Source organism: Coloeus monedula (assembly GCF_965178545.1).
Source record: "Coloeus monedula genome assembly, chromosome: 1".
In the NCBI taxonomy this organism is placed as follows: Eukaryota; Metazoa; Chordata; class Aves; order Passeriformes; family Corvidae; genus Coloeus; species Coloeus monedula.
In genome coordinates, this window is record NC_138781.1 from 46,866,810 (window position 1) to 46,886,524 (window position 19,715).

A 19,715-nucleotide genomic window follows, 5' to 3' on the forward strand; every position below is an offset into this window, starting at 1 on the left:
ATGGCGGGGCCGGCGGCCGTGCGGCGGCGGGGCCCGGGCTGCGGGTCGCTGCTGCTGCTGCTGCCGGCGCTGCTGGAGAGCTGGGCGGCCTGTCAGGCGCCGCCGGTGCCCGCCGCCGAAATCCCTGCGGACGGCACCGAGCTCGGCGTCGAGCGGCGCTTCGTGCCCGAGAGCTGCCCGCGGGCCGTGCGCCCCGGAGACTTCGTGCGCTACCACTACCTCGGCGCCTTCCCCGACGGCACCCGCTTCGACTCCAGGTCTGGCACAAGCCCGCCGCGGCTGCAGCCCCGCGGGGTTTGATTGGTCACCGTGAGGGGGAGAGGAGGGGAGCGAGAGGTGCCGTCCCCACGGGGGTGTTTTTTTGTGTGTATGTGCAGAGATTGAGGCCCTGGGTGGAGGCTGCGGTTGAGGTTCGGTTCAGGTTCCGCCGCTCTTCCCAGCAGTGCCCCGTGGGCGCTTTTGTGGTGACCGGTTTGAAGCAGGTCAGCGGCAGGATGGGCAATGTCGTACATGCGGGAACGCAGGACATCCGGAGCACCATGGAAAGATGTCTTTGAAACATGAAGTAAAAGAACTCGCGATTCAGAGGCAAAACGAAAATAGAGAAATCGGCAGTCAGAGAGTTGGGGTGTGACCACTGGGGACAGGGGGCAAGACCTCTGCGGTGGCTGAGTCCAGTTCGCAGTAGTTTGCTTGCCGTTATGGATCTCCACCACGTTCATTCAGCTGCTTCTCCAAGGCGCTGAATGGGAGCTTTCTGCTCCAAGAGTGAAGACCGTAAGGTTATTCAGCTAGCCTCAGCCCGCTAAACAGAAGTGTATATGGTATCACAGTCTCTCACAGTAGTGCTTTCCTGCCCGTTTCGTTCTGTACATGTCCTGTATCTTCTACAGGCTCAGACCTCCTCGAGTGCAAGTGATTCTGAATCATTATCCTTGCCGGAAATAAAAGAATTATCAGGCTGTACTTACATAGAATTTTTTTGGATACTTTATCCTTGAATAAATGTGACCTATGTACAGTGCAATGCCTGACTGCTTTCCTGCTGTTATTTTGGGATCAGGAAGCCTAAATACTGGGATCAGGAGATTGTGAAGGATGCTGCTGCTGCTGCCAGCTTATTTGTTTTTTCTTACTTCATTCATTGTCACTGATCAAAGTATTACTCAGAAAGATAAAGCAAAATGTATTTTCAATAATCCTGGTAATCTGCCTTGTGCTTCAAGGAAAATCTACAGCCTTAGGGAAATAACTGTCCTTCAAAGCTCAGTTCTCCATCTGGAGCTGACTGTACTTAGTATGCCAGTAGTGCCATATCACCAGCACTTCTCCGACTAAAATGTGGGATGTGATAGCTGGCACTTCAGCTGGTGTTGGTGCAGTTTCAGTGAAAGGGCACAGTAGGGACAGTGAATCCATTGGCAACTGTCAGGCTTGAAACATAAGTCTCAGCTGTGGATGTGAAGACACACAAAGGCAGCATCCTTGTGGCTTATTTTATGAATATGTGACAATTGGAAAACTGGCCACGTGTTCAGAAGTGTGTTTCTGATTTCTACAGATACCTGCTGAGGCTTATTTACACCCTGAGTTGTAACAGGAAACTTGTGCATCGAGGCAGGGCACCTGGAGGGGCTGCCCAGGTCCTGGCTCTCACTTTAGTTCCAAGTTCCTTGTCATTTTGTTCCATATTACTTGGGGAAGGAACAGACTGTGCAGGACTGTACAGCATTTATCTCTTTGGGTCCTCTAAATATCAGTAAATAAGTAGTAATAGTGGTAGTCTAGTCTAATAAATATTTTTGTGACTGCCTTCGTCTCAAAAGGATACAAAATACCTGCTTTGTTCTGCTTGGTTTTTTTCTAGATGGCAGCTCATGTTGATGTACGCTTTTGTTATTCACTATTTTTTTTTAAGACCGATGACAGTGTTTTATCATGTTAAGACATGGAAAAAATAGGAGGATTTTATCTTCTGTGGGTTAATGGAAGAAATGTTTTGGAGTGTTTGTTCTAAAATCTTTGGTGTTCCCTGTATATGAATTTAAAAGATTTAGTCAATTTATACAAAAATAAGCCTGTTAGAAAGCCCATTTTCTTACCTGTTTTTTTTGTTTGTTGGCCTTTTTTGAAGTTTATGAATGTGCTTACCAGCATCAGTTTCATTGAACACTACTATGAAATCAGTCTAGAAAATACTCTAGATGTTGAGCTAAGGGCAGTTTTGCTCTGTTCCTTCTTCAGCTCTTGAAAATGTTCTTGAGTTTTAAAATTAATTTTCTGTATTTCCAAGTAGCAGGTAGCAATACTATTACTATCAGGCTGTCGACAAAGTCTTAGTAATCGTGACTCTGTCACATAAATTAGCATGTTATTATTATTAGCTTTTTTTTTTTTTTTGCATCAGCATTTGCATTTTTAGTTTCAGTGGCCATAAAATGCTTTGCATTTAAAAGTCCAAGTTTAATTTCCTAGTCATCTACTATTAATTTGGTCAATTCCAGTAATAGAAACAAATTTTGCTTAGTTATAAGGAATCTGCAAAGTCAGTCCTGCAAAGCTGCATGGTCTGATCAGTGCTTTGTTCAGTTCTCTGCTTTGCATCAATGTTCTCTTAATTGTACATTTATTTTGCTGAAAAGAAAGCTCTCTTGTTCTAAGTTCATCCCAGATGTACTACCAAGCTTTGCCAATCTCTACAAAATACCACTTTGGGGGGGTTCTTAGAACCTATTGTGTTACTAGTCTTAACATCTTAATTATGGTTTTGTGTGTATAATAGAATTTGTCGGGATGTAATTTAAATATTTTCCATCCTTTCCTGGGTGTGGGAATATTACTGCAACCAAAAGTGAATGCTCAGTAATAGAGGGTTGTCTACTTTAAGAGAAATGTTTGCCAGAAGAAAAAAAAATATGGAGCAAACAGAGAGATCACTCAGGAAAAATATTTGAGAGGTTTAAGTCTGTGGGACTGTCAGGAGGCTGAGTATGTTGTGGAAATGATGTGTACGGTCTTCGAAGGAAAGTTTGACATCATTTCCCTGGGGATGTCTAGCTACTGGCTGCTTTCCAGAATTTTAAATTTTAGCACACAAAAGGCACAAGCCTTTTTTTTTTTTTTTTTAATTCCCCCCCGGTCTGACTTTTAGATAGATATAAATGTAAAAAAAGTCCTTGAAATTATAAGAGGGATTTGGTAAAACAGAGGCAGTAAAAGTTTAAAAATAGGCATGAAGCTTTTGAAATGCTTCTTGACGTGTGTTTATACATGCTTCAAAAACTTAAATAGCAGTAATTCAGGCACAGCAAAGTGGGGTCATTGTGCAGATTTAAGGTGGCCAAACTTACCATGTAAGCTAATGTTAGTGTTCTGCTGTGTTAACGCTGCTGTTCTCCATCCCCTCTGGAAAACTTTGACTCATTTAAGCATAATTTCTTTTACCTTTTGAATATTCACATATTATCACAGAGGGAGATCATTTGTTTCTTGATCCTTGATCTGGCAAACTTGCTGTTTAAAACATGTCTCTGTGCTTTAAGTGAGAGCTGTGAAAGTGGAGGAGAAAATAAATAAACTGTTGGCAAACCTCACAGCTATTACTTAAAAAGGCATCTTTTCCCTTTCCTCTTCTCCCACAGAGATTGGAACTGTGATGTCTCACACGGTAAAACTTATAGATCTTATATAATATTTTTGTGACGTTACTGACCAAAATCAATATGCTGAGCTCCTACTGTGGGAGCAGTCATCCTTCCACATCTCATAACAGTGTTTAATTTTTCCTTTTCTTACTTAATTTTCCAGTGCTGCTTTTAATATTAGTGTGTCAATTAGCTGTTCGTAGTTCTGGCCTTCAGGTGCCTGTAGTACACATTGCACACTGCTAGAATGTGTTTCAGATAGGTGATGAGCAGTGAAAAGAAGGAGAACTGTGTTGAAGTCTCAGGAACACTTGGATTTGCCCCTTCTTTTAGGAGCTGTCTTGTGATAAAGTTATGCTAACAGGGCAAGAGAGAGACAAGGTGCAGGTAACGCTCTCTTTCAAAAAAAAAAAAAGTGGAAAGGGGTGTGAATGAGCCACTAACATTTTTGCTTGCTTTCCCCCCTTCAGCTATGACAGGGGATCCACATTCAATGTGTTTGTGGGAAAAGGTCAGCTTATTGCTGGGATGGACCAAGCTCTGGTCGGCATGTGTGTGAACGAGCGTCGGTTCGTGAAAATTCCCCCTAAGCTTGCCTACGGAAGTGAAGGCGTCCGTAAGTACAGCACCGGGCCAGCTGGATGTGTAAGGGATTCCACAGAGCAGAGAGGAAATGGAGCCACAGAAGAGAAGGGTAGAAACTGCAAGTAGGGAGTTTCAGGGACGTTATCCCCTGTTCCTCAGAGGTGTTTGTTAAGCCTATAGCCTATAGTGATCTCTCCAGACTGCCTCTGCATGCTGAAGGAAGAGCAGTTCACTGTAGAGGACCTTCGTCAAATGACCCTTGCTACAAAAGTTAACAATTTACATCTACCTCCCTGTAAAGTACTTAATTAAACCAAAATTGTGCTTTGGGGTTGCAGTGCTGCACAAAGTCTTGCCAGTTCCAAAAGTATCTTTGTTCTGCAGCCTCCGAGAGGCAACAAATGCTAACTCAAGGTCAGTTTGCCTGAAGGGACAGCTGTGATAGCAGTTTCATCTTGCCAGATTTCCCCCCATAAATAGCTGCAGCGGTGGCAAGGGGCCAAGGAGTTGTAAGCACAACAGGAAATAAGGTGTACCTTATGCAATTTTTTTTAGGGTATGCATAGATTGGTTTCTTTTTGCTGATACCTTGTATAAAAAGGGAAGGAAAACTGTGTGTGTTTTGCTTTTGCAGCTGGTGTGATACCCCCCAATGCTGTGCTCCATTTTGATGTGCTTCTGATAGATCTTTGGAACTCAGAGGACGAAGTGCAGGTTCAGACTTACTTCAAACCTGAGAAGTGTCCTCGGACAGTCCAGGTGTCTGACTTTGTGCGGTACCATTACAATGGAACATTCTTAGATGGGACCCTGTTTGATTCAAGGTATGCAGCTGGGTTATGTGTCTTTGTGTAGTTTAATAGGTATCTCACCCTCATTTGCTCCCCTTTCACCTGTGTAACAATTAATGCTAATTGCCCAGAAATACAGGAAATGAAAGCTGGCATGGTATGTGTGTTAGTAATTTATTCAGAAATTATAGGATAGCAGGACTGACTCAAACCAATAAAGCTGTGCATTTTTTCTTCACAGGCATTACCAATCCAGATGCTTTTTTCAGTTTTAAATTTCATTACCTGTATTTATATTACTATTTATTGCAGTCAGTTAAAAGTCTCTATAGCTAGTATAGCTGTTCAGATTAGATACAAGTTTTTTGTAAGCTTAGCAGGGTTTGTAATGAAAGTGAGCCACTAACACTTTCCTACTGAGATTTTAAGTGTACAGCATGTGTGCTTCATTAGAGCCCAGTGGAAAATGATGCTTTGATAACAGCTGCCATTGTATTTGTGAGCCGCTATTCAAAGCCTCTATTAGGTTCCTGACATAGCTGAGCACTCTGGAAAACTTCCCAGCCAGCCCTTGGTAAATGAAGGACCAATACTTTTGGGCTAGCAAGTTGTGAGTTACACTGTGTGTAGTACCTGGATTTAAAGGTTAATATTGTTCTTTCCTGTGGCTGGGAAACATTTGGTTGTGATTTTTTTTCTTTCTCATGTTTAGCCATAATCGAATGCGAACTTATGATACCTATGTGGGGATTGGATGGCTGATTCCTGGTATGGACCAGGGTCTCTTGGGAATGTGTGTAGGAGAGAAGCGCATTATCACAATACCACCTTTCCTGGCATATGGTGAAGATGGAGATGGTAAAAGTTATTCCTTTAGTTATTCCGTTTTCTTTTTTTTTTTCAATCCAAGTCATCCATATTTCAAAACAAACTTTCTGTGTTTTAAGTTTATGGGCAGCATTATTTCAGTTCAGTTCAGGTAGACACTGCTCAACAGACATATTGTTGATACAATTGCAGTATTTAAATACTGAAATTCTATTTCAATCAGGGAATACAAAAACTTGAAGACATGTGACTACATAATTCTTTCAGACTGCTACAGAAAGCAGAAAGCTTTAAAGGAAAAAAAAATTGTTAAATGTATTTTTAATTCCGGGTAGGTTTTGTTTTGGTTTTCTTTTTTTTTTTTTTGACAAATGCCCTAGCAATAACTACAAAATGGATTGTCTTGTAAGACTATGCAGCCTGCAGATCATACACAGGGGTCCCCATGTTAAATAATGGGGAAGTTGAGTGTAGTTTGTGACTTTTCCTTATATTCTTTCTCTGCTCTGATGTTTAAGGATGTGTCTGTGGTGTACAAGGTTTCATACCCCTTCCATGGCTTCATTACCGTTAACTGTGAGCCCTCTCCACGCATAACAAAACTTTGGGAAGTTTTTGTTTTAGAATTTTGCCAAGATCTTGAACTCAGTGGTTCTTGTTCAAAGCAATCCACACTGCAATTTGTACATTGGTGGAAAGGTAGTTTTTCACTGAGATACTTAATTTGCTCCTCTTCAGCTTCCACTCTGTGGTCTCCTGTTTTGATATGAACAGGATGGGAGGAGAAGATGTACCAGATTTGTGTTCTAATGATTATTTTTTGTACTTCCATGAAGTGCGTTGGGAACACTGGTAGACTAAACCATGCAGCTCAGATGGAGCTGCTGTGTATTGACTAAGATGGGTGTTGCTGAAGAGGCCTTTGTTTTCAGTGAGGCAGTGCCATCAGCGTAGGAATAGAAGGAAATTATTGAGTTGGAGAATTCAGTGAAAAATCCACTGAAACAAAAAATGACTGACTAGAAGCAAATTTGCAGAGACCTAGAAGAATTAGAGGGCTGGGCAATCACCAGCCACATGAAATTAAACAAACTGGATTCTGCACCTGGTACAGGGCAACCCTGGATGTATGCACAGACTGGGGAATGAGATGCTGGAGAGCAGCACCTTGGGAAGGGGCCTGTGGCTCCTGGTTGATGGCAAGCTGAACTGAGTCAGCAGTGCCCTGGCAGCCAGGAGGGCCAAGCGTGTCCTGGGAGGCATCAGGCACAGCATCGCCAACCGGGCAAGGGAGGGGATTGTCCCACTCTGCTCTGCACTGGGGCAGCCTCACCTCGAGTGCTGGGGGTAGTTTTGGGTGCTAAAATATAAGAAAGACATTAAGCTGTTAGAGAATGTCCAAAAGAGAGCAATGAAGATGGTGAAGGGCCTTGAGGGGATGTCTTGAGGCCTCCATGTGAGGAACAGCCAAGGCCGCTTGGTCTGTTCAGCCTGGACAACAGAAGAATGAGGGGAGACCTCATTGCAGTCTGCAACTTCCCCATGAGGGGAAGAGGAGGGGTAGGCACCGATCTCTTCTCTGGTGAGAGGTGACAGGACCTCTGAAGCTGTGTCAGGGGAGGTTTAGGTTGGATATTAGGAAGAGGTTCCTCACCCAGAGGGTGGTTGGGCACTGGAACAGGCTCCCCAGGGAAGTGGTCACAGCACTGAGCCTGACAGAGTTCAAGAAGCATTTGGACAACGCTCTCAGGCACATGGTGTGACTCTTGGGGTGCCTTGTGCAGGACCAGGAGCTGGACTGATGATCGTAGTGAGTCCCTTCCAGCTCAGAATATTCCATGATTCTAATTTTTTTGGGAGGGGGAGGTGCTTGCTATTTGGCAGTATATTACTTTTCTTCAACAAACATATTTAAGCTTCTGCTAGAACACCTGCTGTTTCTTACCAATTTTCTGCTCTAACACTTTTGTAGGTAAGGAGATCCCTGGCCAAGCTTCCCTTGTCTTTGATGTGGTTTTGCTAGATCTGCATAACCCCAAGGATGGTATTGCCATTGAGAACCAGCTCGTGCCCGAATCTTGCGAGCGGAGAAGCCAGACAGGAGACTTTCTCCGATACCATTACAATGGCACACTTTTGGATGGCACGTTATTTGATTCCAGGTAACCAAACCATTCAACTCAACCGACTGCATTTCCAGTTTGACTCCTCTGTCTTGTCCATAATATGCTCAAACACAATTCTTTGCTTTTCCTTCCTTTTTGAAAATTTTGAGTGGACTTGGAGTCTTTTTAAAGACTCATAGAAAACTTTTCCATATGGGAAGGAGAAGAACTGTTCTGTACCGTGGCATTGTCACAGACGCCATCTAGGGGTGGTGACCCACCCAGTGAAGCCGTGTGCTTTAGGCACACAAGTCTGGAGACTCTTTGCCTTATCTGCCAAGTAGGTAATACCGCTGAAGAGAGAGAAAATAATTATGATTTCCATTTTATGTCCAGAGAATTGTGAGTCAGTGTGCTAGTGGCTAGTGTGAGGTTAATCATATTTATACTTGAAAGCTGTTTGCATTTTGAAGGCTAATGTCTTTCGAGACTGAATTACAGAATTGCAGAATTCAACAACAGGGGATTTCTGTGATAAAGGAAGAGGGATTACTGTGACAGTAAATTCAAAGCTCTGTGGGCACACGAGTCTCATGTACAGAATCCTATGATGAATAATACTCTTGTAGCTTTCTGTGACTTTTGTTTGCTTTTAGTGGAACAGTGCTTTACTCTCCCACTCCAGCTTTCAGAACAGCTGGCAGAAGGAGCTAAAAGGAGGTGAAAATGAGCCAATGTAAAATGTTTTACAAAATATGCTCAGGAAAAAATGTTTAGTACTACTACAGCAGCCATCACTGTAGACCTCGATTTACAGTTTGGGAAAGCTTATAGGTTAAGAACTTAAAGCTGATTCACAGTGTACCTATTTCTCTTTTTTGAGATGTAAGTATTCTCTGTAGTAATTAATCAATTTTTGAAAATAGCTGTAGTATTTATTTAAGGGTTGCTGTCAAGAAATAATAATAAATGCTTTGCAGACAGCAGCCCCTACATCATGCTGAAGTGCTGACAGTCGTTAGAAGGCTTGTTCATTAAAACATGGTATCCTGACCTCCTGCAGAATTCGTAAATGAAGAAATGGAGTGGCTAACAATAGGGATTGAAAACCCTGGAGCTATCCAGGACAAAGTTTCTCACTAGTACAGGGAGCATGCCAAAAGATCTGCGAATGGCCAGGGTTGAAAGCTCTAATAATTTTTTCCTTTTCCTTTTTATTCTGAAATATTCGGCTGCAGAACTGCCCTGGGCAGCTCAGCCAAGGCTGTCTGGACTTAGAGCAGTTGAATAAAACCCTGAATTACATCAGGGTCTGGTCCTGTACTGGTTTAGTTCTCTCCCACAGCTACCTTGTAAAGATGAATTAAAACCTTTCTGCCTTCTCTTTCTTGGGCTGTGCTTTCATGTAACGTGCCTTGAAGGAAGGCAGAAGACAGTCATGTCCTTGTTATAAACATCATTTGTTGTTGTAGCCTTGTTTTATTCTATCATTAGGTGTTGAAGCAGGTCCTTCAATCTGTGTGTAAGTGGTTGGCTTGGTTTGGAAGGGAGGGATGGTGTTGATACTGTTTTGTTGTCATGACTCATTTTAATGTTGAGCATCCCAGGAGAACCTATTTATCCCACCTGCTTCTTCTAGTAGTTGAACTACATAGCTGTGGTTGCAAAAGGAGGTAGTCTGCAGGGTGTCTCATGAAAATGAAGCACTTATCAACTATATCTAGTTGATAAAGTGCTTATTAAAGTAGTGTCAGGGCAGAGGAAATTTTAAAGGAGGTTTTTTTTTAGTCACTTGTCGAAACCTGTTTTCTGTTTAGTCTAAAATACATAAATAAGTGTGATTTTTCTTTCAAGAATTAGTAAAAATGAATTTGCAAATTTGCTGGCTGTTCATTAGCCAGGGTCTCACTGCTGGGCAATCAGTGAGCCGTGCGTCACTGACTGATGCAACCTGGTGGCCTGGATTCATTGAACATAGTTCCTTTGTGCCTCCCTGGTGCTGGTTAATGACTGTGTGTTTCACCTTAACTGATTTAAGAATTGTGTTGCAGAGCTATTGCAAGAGTCCATGTTTTCTTGAGTACACCTGACACTGCTAAAATGCAAATATTTTCCGTAGTTATTCGCGAAACCGTACGTATGACACCTATGTTGGGAAAGGTTATGTGATTGCTGGAATGGATGAAGGTTTGCTAGGTGTATGCACTGGTGAAAAAAGAAGAATAATAATCCCCCCTCATCTTGGATATGGAGAAGAAGGGAGAGGTGAGCTTGGCTTTGCATTCAAGTCTTCTGTAATTAATGAGGTTTCCTTTGTTGTTTAGTTCTTCTGTGCATATTTTCATTTTGCTAGCATTTGAAAGGTTTATGAATTAGTTCATTATTTTATGGACATCAAACTGACAAGACCACATCCAGAATTTGCAGGATTATTTAAATTAACTAAATAGGTAGGACAATAAGAATACAGAACAATCTCACATGTAACTGGTAGTCTGAACTCATTGGGGTAATTGGTGTTTCAGGCAGACTGGTACTTGAATGCCAGGAGCTCTGCAGATCTTCCTTTCTGTGTGTCTTAAACTCTCTATCCTGAAGGAGTTCATCATGCAAAGTTTTCTTCCCCATTCCTTCCACAGCCACAGGTTTTGTGGACTTCTAAGCCACGTCTGTAAATGGTGGATGCATGTAACAGTGAAGTAACCATGTATATGTAATATACAATTAACATTCCTTTGGGAAAACTCATTGCCATCTAAACAGATTGCTGTGAGAGGCTGAATAGGATAACCCTTCTAACTGATCACAGCGTTGTGGCTGGTGTTTCAAAAAGTGCCTCCTGTGATTTAGAAGAAAAGCCTTTCTTCTGGGAGTGCAAGATCTGTGCTGTTGATTTGGAATTAGACTCCTTTACCAACAAACTGCAAACCTAGGCCTGGATGTGTCTTGTCAATCCTGGTAATGCACATAAGCCTGGGAAGAGGGGGAATAAGTTGCCCACTTTTAGGTTATTTTAAGGAACTTTAACCTTTTACATACAATGATGTTCCTTGAAGCATGAGAAGTTCTTGAGAATTTTGATGATCAATCTTGAATTGGTACACAAAACAAAAATGGGTTATTTAGGGTGGATATTGCTTCATTTCTGCATAATTTAAAAATTCAGAATAATGGAAGTTTTTCCCTTCACCATTGAACTGAGTGCATGTTTAGTGCTTTCCCCCATGTTGTTTTTCCTCCTCTGGATGCAGCTTGCATCTGTTGCATCCTTTAATTCTGAATAGAAGAGCAAAATGACTCAGTGGCAGACACAGCAGGAATACATATTCCTACAGGGTGCAGTACCTGGACATCATATGCCTGTTTGGTTACCATTTCTTTCTCTATTTGTCTAATTTGCTTCCTATTTAGGAAAGATTCCAGGATCTGCAGTGCTGGTCTTTGACATCCACGTGGTGGACTTCCACAACCCCTCAGATTCAGTCAGCATTACTGTTCACTACAAACCTTCCAACTGCACCGTACTGAGCAAGAAGGGAGATTACCTGAAATATCACTACAATGCTTCGCTTCTGGATGGAACTTTGCTAGACTCCACGTAGGTGTTTGAATGCCCTGGTAGGGAAAATACTCCCAGCAACTGTGAAGGCAGAATGAAGTTCCTACAAAGCAAGCTAGCAGGGAATAAAGATTTTTTTTTTAAACTGAGTGTTTATGTAGAATGTATTTTTCTCTATGTCTGCCTGCCAAAGATATATAGGAGGAGGAGAAGATGAAAAAGACAATCTGTCACAGCATAATGAGAGAACTAGGAACAAAAAGGGTGTAGGAGTGTGTTGGAGAAGAACATAAACAGTGTGTGTGGAGTGATGAATCTTGTTGCATGGCATCCTGTTTAAATGGGCCAGTTCAAGTGTCTGGGCCAGTGGTGCCAGCACAAGACAGGTCTCATAATGAATGAACTGTCCAGGTTTATTCAGTTTCTTGGGTTCTTTCTTTGTGCTCTGTACTGATTCAGTGCTCCTGAGAGAGGTCCGGTAGGGCTACTTGTTGTGGTTTTGTTAAAGATACCTTGAGTGTGGTTTATAGTAAATGGTCACCTGTCATGTCTGTAGCACGTGTTGGTGCTCCTGTGTTGTATTAATACATTTCATATGTATTAAAGTGTCACTTTAAGTGTCAGCATGGAGAAACTGTCAGAGGGCTTGATCGTGGCTGTGAGGATAATTGGCCTCTTCCTCCTCCCTGTTGGCAGTAGGTTTATGAGGGAAGCAAAAGATTGCTCCAGTCTGTCTCCTGTAGAACTGAAGTGAGCCTGGCACACAGCTACAAGAATATTTCTGTTAGCTTCCTTTTTTTTTGCCTTGATCTTTTGAATAGTGCAAGTCATTCAAATAACATTTTATATTTTGGAAGGGAAGCTGGGAAATGCTATTTTTGACCTGGTTATAATTAACACAGGAAACAGCTCATAGGTTTCACAGTGTACACAATAGCTTGCAGAGCTGAAAAGCTGCCTTAATTTGGAGCACGTGGCGCGATGCTGTAGGCAAGGATGTATACAAGTACCATGTTTGGATTCAAAACACTGTTTATATGTCCCATTTTGTAGCAGGAACCAAGGGATGTCGAGACCATCTTACTCAAAGCAGTTTTTAGAGAATCAAAGATCATGAATCATGTGCTCCTAATTTTAAGGCTGACCTCTTAGCCCCTGAATTGTTTTCTTTCCAAATAATACTCCGTTGTACAAGCATGTCCTGCAGAGGCACAGCCAAGCCAAATAACCAAAGAAAGGCGAGCAATAAAGAGCCTTAATGCCGCACACTCTGCTTTTAGAATCACAATACATGTTTAACTTTCGGGCTTCTAACTTGGGATATTTTCTGATTTTAGAAATGAGCCATGAGCAGCAAGGTATAATTCAAAATTTAATATGGTTAAATAGCAGTAGTAGTAGTAGGTATTTGTGTTAATAACTACTACATTATAGCGGCTGATTTCATTAAAGAGATGCCTGATCCATGGGAAAGCACTCAGTTCCCTATATAGAGTTCGTGGTCCTGGGATGAATGTACATCTGGAATTTTTACATCTGCTGAAAAGGCCCATTACAATAGTTAAAAATATGTGAAAGGCAAAAGCCCTTATTTCAAGATAAAATACCTTAAGGGTGTAATTGGCACAATTAATGATTTTAATTGGATTTCATTCAAGAAGCCTATAATTTTAGTGCCAGAGGACATATCAGCAGCAGAGAAGAAGCACACTTACCTGTGTGGTGCTGGCTGTAACTTGAGAACAACTTCAGGTAACTGTTTGGTAGAACAAAGCATTGGGCATTAAGTTAATTTTTGGCAATGACAGGACACTACTAGAAACTGCTAGTTCTGTGGTTAATTTTGAACAACAGAAAGTCTCTATTAAATGGTGATTTTTTTACATTTTTCCCTTCCTTTCCAGACACAGCCTTGGCAAGACCTACAACATAGTTCTGGGATCTGGTCAGGTGGTGTTGGGGATGGACATGGGGCTTCAGGACATGTGTGTTGGGGAACGACGGACAGTCGTTATCCCACCTCACCTTGGTTATGGAGAAGATGGAGTTGGTAAGTGCACATCCACTTGGCATCTCCTGAGTGACTGAAACACAGGCACGCATGTTTTGTTAGTTCATATGTATAAAACCATAAGGTGACTGTCTCTTAGCTGCTTGAATGGGATTTTTTTTTTGAGGTTTTTCATGTCCTTATTTTAGTCACTCGCCCTCCACCCCATTCCCCAGTGGAATGAGCATGCTGTCTGTGTTGCATTTCAAGTCATGCTGTTGCTGTGGCCAGTAGAAAGACCATCACAGTACAAAAGGGAACACGTGCCCCCAGTAATGTTGCTTTGTCAGAACAGAAAGCTCCAGGCAGTCTGGTGTTGCAGAGGGATGCAAACACTGTTTTCCATGATAGGGAGTTGGGTGCCTGTGTTTGGACATGCGACATGTTATTCAGGAAACAAAGCTGTAGGGGACGGGTCAGCACTAATATGTTAGGAAATTCAAAGAAAACTCAAAATTCAGAAAATACATAAACTGAGTGTAAGATGTGAAACAGTGTATTGGTGCTGTTAAAACTCCAACACAAATACATTTGAAGGCAGCTTTTGAGCATTGAGGCTTACCAATTTTTAATGACAGGGACAGCAGTAATAAAAAGAATGATATAGGAGTGACAAGAACTTCCATGTCCCAGTATATTGTTTCTGGTCTTCTGAGCTAAAAGATTTGAGGGAAAGCTGTCTATCAGGAGGTCACCATGATCACCAAATTCTGATTTGCATGGAAACAGCTGCATAAGTTGCTATGTTCTTTGAATAGCTCCAGAACGATTTGTAGTTTATAAAGACTGTCAGGCATCATATGCAGAGCTCAATGGAGAATTAATTTGCATTAAGAGATAAGAATGTGTTTCCACTTGTACCTGTCTTCTGTGAAAAATTAAGAGTATTATATATACGCAATGTTTTATACATGATTTTCTATATTATACATTCTATATAATTGCATAGCTATATATAATAAATTGAAGATTTCCCCATAGCATGGAAAGTCTGCTGTGTGAAATACCTGTCATAGGTATTTGCCATCATTCAAGTTACATTTGATACACATGTTCTGAAACATTTCATGATTTGTTTATGTGTTAGTATATACCCAGCTATCTGAAGAAATCGCTTGTTTGCAGTCTCTTGCAAACAGAAGATTAGAAGTGAGCTTGGTTTTTCTTTTCCAAGACTAAATTAAAACTCCTTCCATGGTTTCACTGGGGTAATATCCCAAGCTGCTGCAATACTGTTGAGTCTCACAGAAGTATGCTGCTTCACAGTGTATTGGTGAGAGAAAGGAAGATAAATTATTCCCACAATTTTAGTTTTTTAAAGTAAAAAATGCATGCAGTTAGAATCACACAATTACAGAATGGTTTGGATTGGAAGGGACCTTAAAGATCAACTAGTTCCAGCCCCCCTGCCATGGGCAGGGACACCTTCCAGTAGAACAGGTTGCTCAGGGCCCCATCACAACCTGGCCTTGAACATTCCTAGGAATGGGGCATCCACAGCTTCTGTGGGCAATCTGTTCCAGTGCCTCAGTTTTATTATGAAAGGTTCCTTTTATGATCACCCCTGGTGAAGTGAGTAGGAAGACTTGATGGGCTAGGGATCACACCAGAGAAGTGCCTTTTGGAGCAGGAAGATAAATTTAATTATGGATTAAAAGGAAATATCCCTTCAATGTGCGTGAGGATAAATACCCCTCTTTGCCATTTGTTGTGACAGAAGGAGAAGTGCCTGGTAGTGCTGTATTAGTTTTCGACATCGAACTGCTGGAACTGGTATCTGGCTTGCCTGAAGGATACATGTTTGTATGGAATGGGGAAGTCTCTCCCAATCTTTTTGAAGAAATAGACCAGAATCATGATGGAGAGGTTCTTTTGGAGGAGGTAAGCTGAGACAATGAAAACACCTGCAGCAGTTTTCTTCTACCACCATCAGTGCCAATGTTGAAGGATGGAGTTTTGCCTGATCTTTTTCTCATTTTCTGAAATGATGTTTGTCATCAAGGGAATGGGAAGGCAGGGTGTCAGCTAAAACATGGTTATCCATCTTTAGAGAGAGAGCCAAAAAAAAAAAAAAGAGGCCATACTGTGTAAGATCATTTACTGTTGTGGTTTCCTTGGTCAACAACAAATCTTTAGGGTGTAAGTGTAAGAGGCAGAGTTGATATCCAACATTCCTTTGCCTTCCTGTATCAGCCTGCATTCCTTGTATCAGCCTTCTCAGTGTCTGTCTCAGTGTTAATTGGCAGTTTATGGTGAATTCTTGAGCCAAAGCTGAGCCTGCAGCAGTGCATCCAGGAACTGTCTAATCTCTTCTGGAGCCTGGCAATGCAGTGACCACTCCTTACACATGTGAATTGTGTGCTGTGCCGTCAAGTTCTTCCCCTTGCTTGCTTTTAAAATCTGCGTTGCGAGAATGTCATTGGGTGCCCCAGTTGAAAGCCACTTGCTTTTGCCACACCATCTCTGAAAACATAAACTTCTGTGAGGTTTTCCTCTGCCTTTTCTTTCAACTGAGCAGTTCTATTCTTTTATTCCCTTCTGAAGTCTTCTTTGTCACCTTTCTCTATCCTTCTGTTTTGTCCCTTCTTCTTTGTCTCTTCTTTTCTCTCTGGGGTGGTGCTGTCTGCAGTGCTCAAGGGGCAGGCTGTGGCCCTGTGGAACAGCATGAAGTACCTTTGAGGGTTTTAAAACCTAATAGGGTAAAATCGAGTTCTTGTTTTCCCTTTTCCCAGCACTCTCTTCCACCTCTTCATTTTCCTTCCATCTCCATCTTCTCTCTTATGTTTACCTGCACATCTGTCCTTACAGAGAAGTGAAGAGCTTTTACTGGTTTAGGGAAAGAGGTAGGATGAGGCTGTTGCTGTCCACATCAGCAATCATCCTTCTTGTGTGTTGCTTCCTCTAAGATGCAGGTGGGTGGGTTTCTGCTTTACAGTGTGAGCTTCATGTATTGCCATGCAGAATTACTGCCCTCTGTCCATACAGAGCTGTTCCTGTGTCCAACTGTCCAACCCATCTTCCTCCTAAATTACGAAAAAGAAGTTTTCTTGTTATGGGTCCAAAACCTACTAGAATTAGTGAGGAAATCCCTGCTGAGCTCCACAGAGTGATTTAACTTCACATGTCTGTTCTAATTAGTCCAGTTTGGGTGGTAAACTTCATAGGGTAGTAACAGTGTCCTACGTACATTTAATAAGTAGTAAAATGCTGGATAATCGACAACAAGTAAACGCTGCTTTTGTAAATACTCTTCATTTTCAAATGTCCTTTTCACTGTGAGCTGTTTTCTTGTCCTTTCCCTCCTCTTAGTTTTCAGAGTACATCCAAACTCAAGTTGAAACTGGCAAAGGAAAATTAGCTCCTGGCTTTGATTTTGAAAAGATTGTTAAAAATATGTTTGCTAATCAAGACCGGGATGGAAATGGTAAAGTTACTGCTGAAGAATTCAAGCTGAAAGATCAGGAGGCCAAAGAGGAGCATGATGAACTGTAAAGATAAGAAAAAAACCCAAGAATCCTGAGCTGACCTACTGTTCAAACACGTGTACCGGAAGGGGTTTTGGCAAGCATGGTTCTGGAAGGATAGCCCTCAGATAGCTTGTGTCTGCCTGTGCCTGGGTGTGGGTAGGCTGTTAAAATAGGAAGAGATTTTCAGTTGGAATTGTTAGTAGATCTGAAAAAAGTGTTAAGTGCCTCAAGTGAGATGTACAGACAGGTAAGGGGTGTCCTTCTGTATGTGGTATCATGAACCACATGTGTATGTGGGGTCTGTTTTTATGCTAAAGATCTGAAGTCCTCATTGAACAATATGCAGTCAGTTGGGTGGATGATAGAGAGAAAACCTACCAAGTGCTTTTAAAAGAGTTTTAAAAAACCTTCTGTATCAGAAATACTTGTGTAGGAAAATGAACAAAAATATTCCTCATAAAAATAACCTGTAAAAGTTGTCAGCTGTTGATCCCAGTTCCTTTCAGAAGGCATGAGCATTCTTCCACGTAACTAAACAAACTCACATGGATTTTTGCCAGCAGAAAATCTGATTTGCAAATTGCAGAACATGACTGTGCCATTGCAAAATTTACATAAGCTGTGACTTAGATTAAAGAGACCTAGAATTGATACTGTGTATGTGTTGGGTTCTAACCTCACAGAATAAAAGTTTTCTACCACCTGTACTGTGTTGAATTAGTAACCTTGACTCTTGCTGGCCAGTGTTCCCATCAGTCATTCCAAAACCTTTCTAGTTGCAACCTTATTTATAGTTTTGTTAGACATTAAATATTAGCATACAGGGTCCAAATGCTGTCATAAATAGTGGACACAGCTGATTTTTGTTGGGCTTCTGTCTCCTATTTTGGGAATTGCTAGATTAAGGAGTAAGTGTTCAGAGCTTAAGCAGCAGAGCAGTCTGCAGCGACAAACAAGCAAACAGACAGTGATAGAATCAAGAAACAGGCCCATCTGTTTGTGTGTGCAAAAGTTCTGGCCTATCCCTCAACACAAAGTCTGCCCTGGCAATGCTGTTCAGATTCTGTGACTTGAGACAGTCACCCGTTAGCTCGACAAATGCAGCAGAGCTGCTCAGTACTAAATACACGAGACAGACCCATTTTCTGGAAGGCCATGGGATCCCCCTCAGTGCACAGCATGGAAAGAGCACAAACACAGTGAGACACCTACAAAGAGGAGTAGGAAGGGAGTTGTGCTTCCATTATAAGCTTTGTGTCTAGTTTCTTGCTTTCCTTGATCTGTACATGTGGGATGCAAGTCCCTGAGATGCTCTTTCTAAAAACTGGTATTTCAGTTGGATGAAAGCATTTTGTATTGGTTTTTAAAGCAGTTCTTACAAAAAGTGCAGTGAAATATTTTTTTGAGTTTGATACCATTAAATGTTGGATAACTGATCTTTTTGTTAAATAAAATGTTGATCAACTGTTACTTTTAAAGTTTCTTTTTTTTTTTCTAGCATTGTGATGGGCTGGGACCATGAGTTCAAGCAAATACCCTTCTGCAGCTCTCTGCTCTTGTACACAGCAGGCTTCCCCTGAATATGTTCAATACTGCTGTTAATGTCCAGGAAAAATATTTTAAACAATGATTATGGATGATTTTATACCAGATGTAAAAGTTGTGGATATCAGTGACGGGCACTTCCATTCCAAAGGTTTATGTCCAGAATGGCTCCTCAGAAGCCTTACCATCTTGTGAAAGCAGCTCTCTCAGCAGGCTGTTTTTCCCTTTTGCTTTACTTGGAAGCAGACTGCTCACTTTTTGCTGTGGTTCAGTCTCTTCTGTGTGGTGACAGAGCTGAGAGAAGGAGTGGGAAGCAAGTTGTGATTGGAGTACTGCCAGAGGCAGAATTCAATGTGGAAACAGCTCCTTACTCTGTTCTCATAAGTACCCCCAAGAAACCAAGTCTGTCTTGTGAATATCCCCCCTCCTTTTGGGGGGTTGGAACTCAATGATCTTTAAGGTCCCCTCCAACCCAAACCATTCTGTGACATCCTGAATTGTTGTGTCTGAGAAAACCTTAGTGAATGAACCCAGTGTTTCTGCGTGGAGGAACACTCCAGATGGATCCCAGGAGGTGGGCTGAAGAATTCCTAGTAAACCAGGGTAACAGAGTTGTCCCCAGAGCAGGTGCAGGACAAAGAGCAGCACTGAACTGCAGTCAACTGGTGATCCCAAAAATTGCTGTGCTGGATTTTTTTGGAAGTGCTTGTCAGTGATGGGATTGCAGGGATGACTTTACCAGTGCCTCTGGCTAGGGTAAGTACATCTGAAATTCTCACGCCATTGCTCCTTAGGACTTGGCAAACATGGCTTATGATCCATCTAAAGATGTTTTTCCTTCGAGAGGAAGTTTTTGTTGCCCCCTCACTTCATGCCTCCAAGCGTGCAGGTTGCCATTTTGGAAATAAGACTGCAGCTTTGGGGAGAATCAGAGAATATATGGAAATCTTGCTGCAAAATAATGGTATTTATACTGGGCATTGCCCAGACCAAGGCATCAGAAGCCAGGTCTGCCTGGCTATATTAGGTTGAACTGCTTAAAATCCAGAATTTCTGATCACTAACATAGACCCAGTCATTTTCCTTTCTGCTGGCAGCTATTGGCTTCTCCCTCAAAGGAAAGCTGGGGGCCACCTTCCTC

The 19,715-nt window shown here is 41.9% G+C and overlaps 1 protein-coding gene across 2 annotated transcripts in view; it reads left to right on the forward strand.

Annotated features, from left to right (window-relative positions):
- The window catches only part of FKBP9 (FKBP prolyl isomerase 9), a gene marked incomplete at its 5' end in the record, with an annotated part of 27,713 nt that continues 7,998 nt past the window's right edge, over positions 1-19,715 (forward strand). Inside the window, 10 exons of one of the 2 annotated variants that reach the window (XM_082281169.1) lie at positions 1-257; positions 4,115-4,260; positions 4,864-5,053; positions 5,733-5,878; positions 7,821-8,010; positions 10,073-10,218; positions 11,365-11,551; positions 13,417-13,562; positions 15,280-15,443; positions 16,872-18,413. In XM_082281169.1, the coding sequence (XP_082137295.1) occupies positions 1-257; positions 4,115-4,260; positions 4,864-5,053; positions 5,733-5,878; positions 7,821-8,010; positions 10,073-10,218; positions 11,365-11,551; positions 13,417-13,562; positions 15,280-15,443; positions 16,872-17,054 (1,755 nt within the window). In that variant the 3' untranslated portion in view covers positions 17,055-18,413. Of the gene's footprint in view, positions 258-4,114; positions 4,261-4,863; positions 5,054-5,732; positions 5,879-7,820; positions 8,011-10,072; positions 10,219-11,364; positions 11,552-13,416; positions 13,563-15,279; positions 15,444-16,871; positions 18,414-19,715 lie in introns of those variants that run through there. The other variant, XM_082281170.1, reaches the window with a different exon arrangement.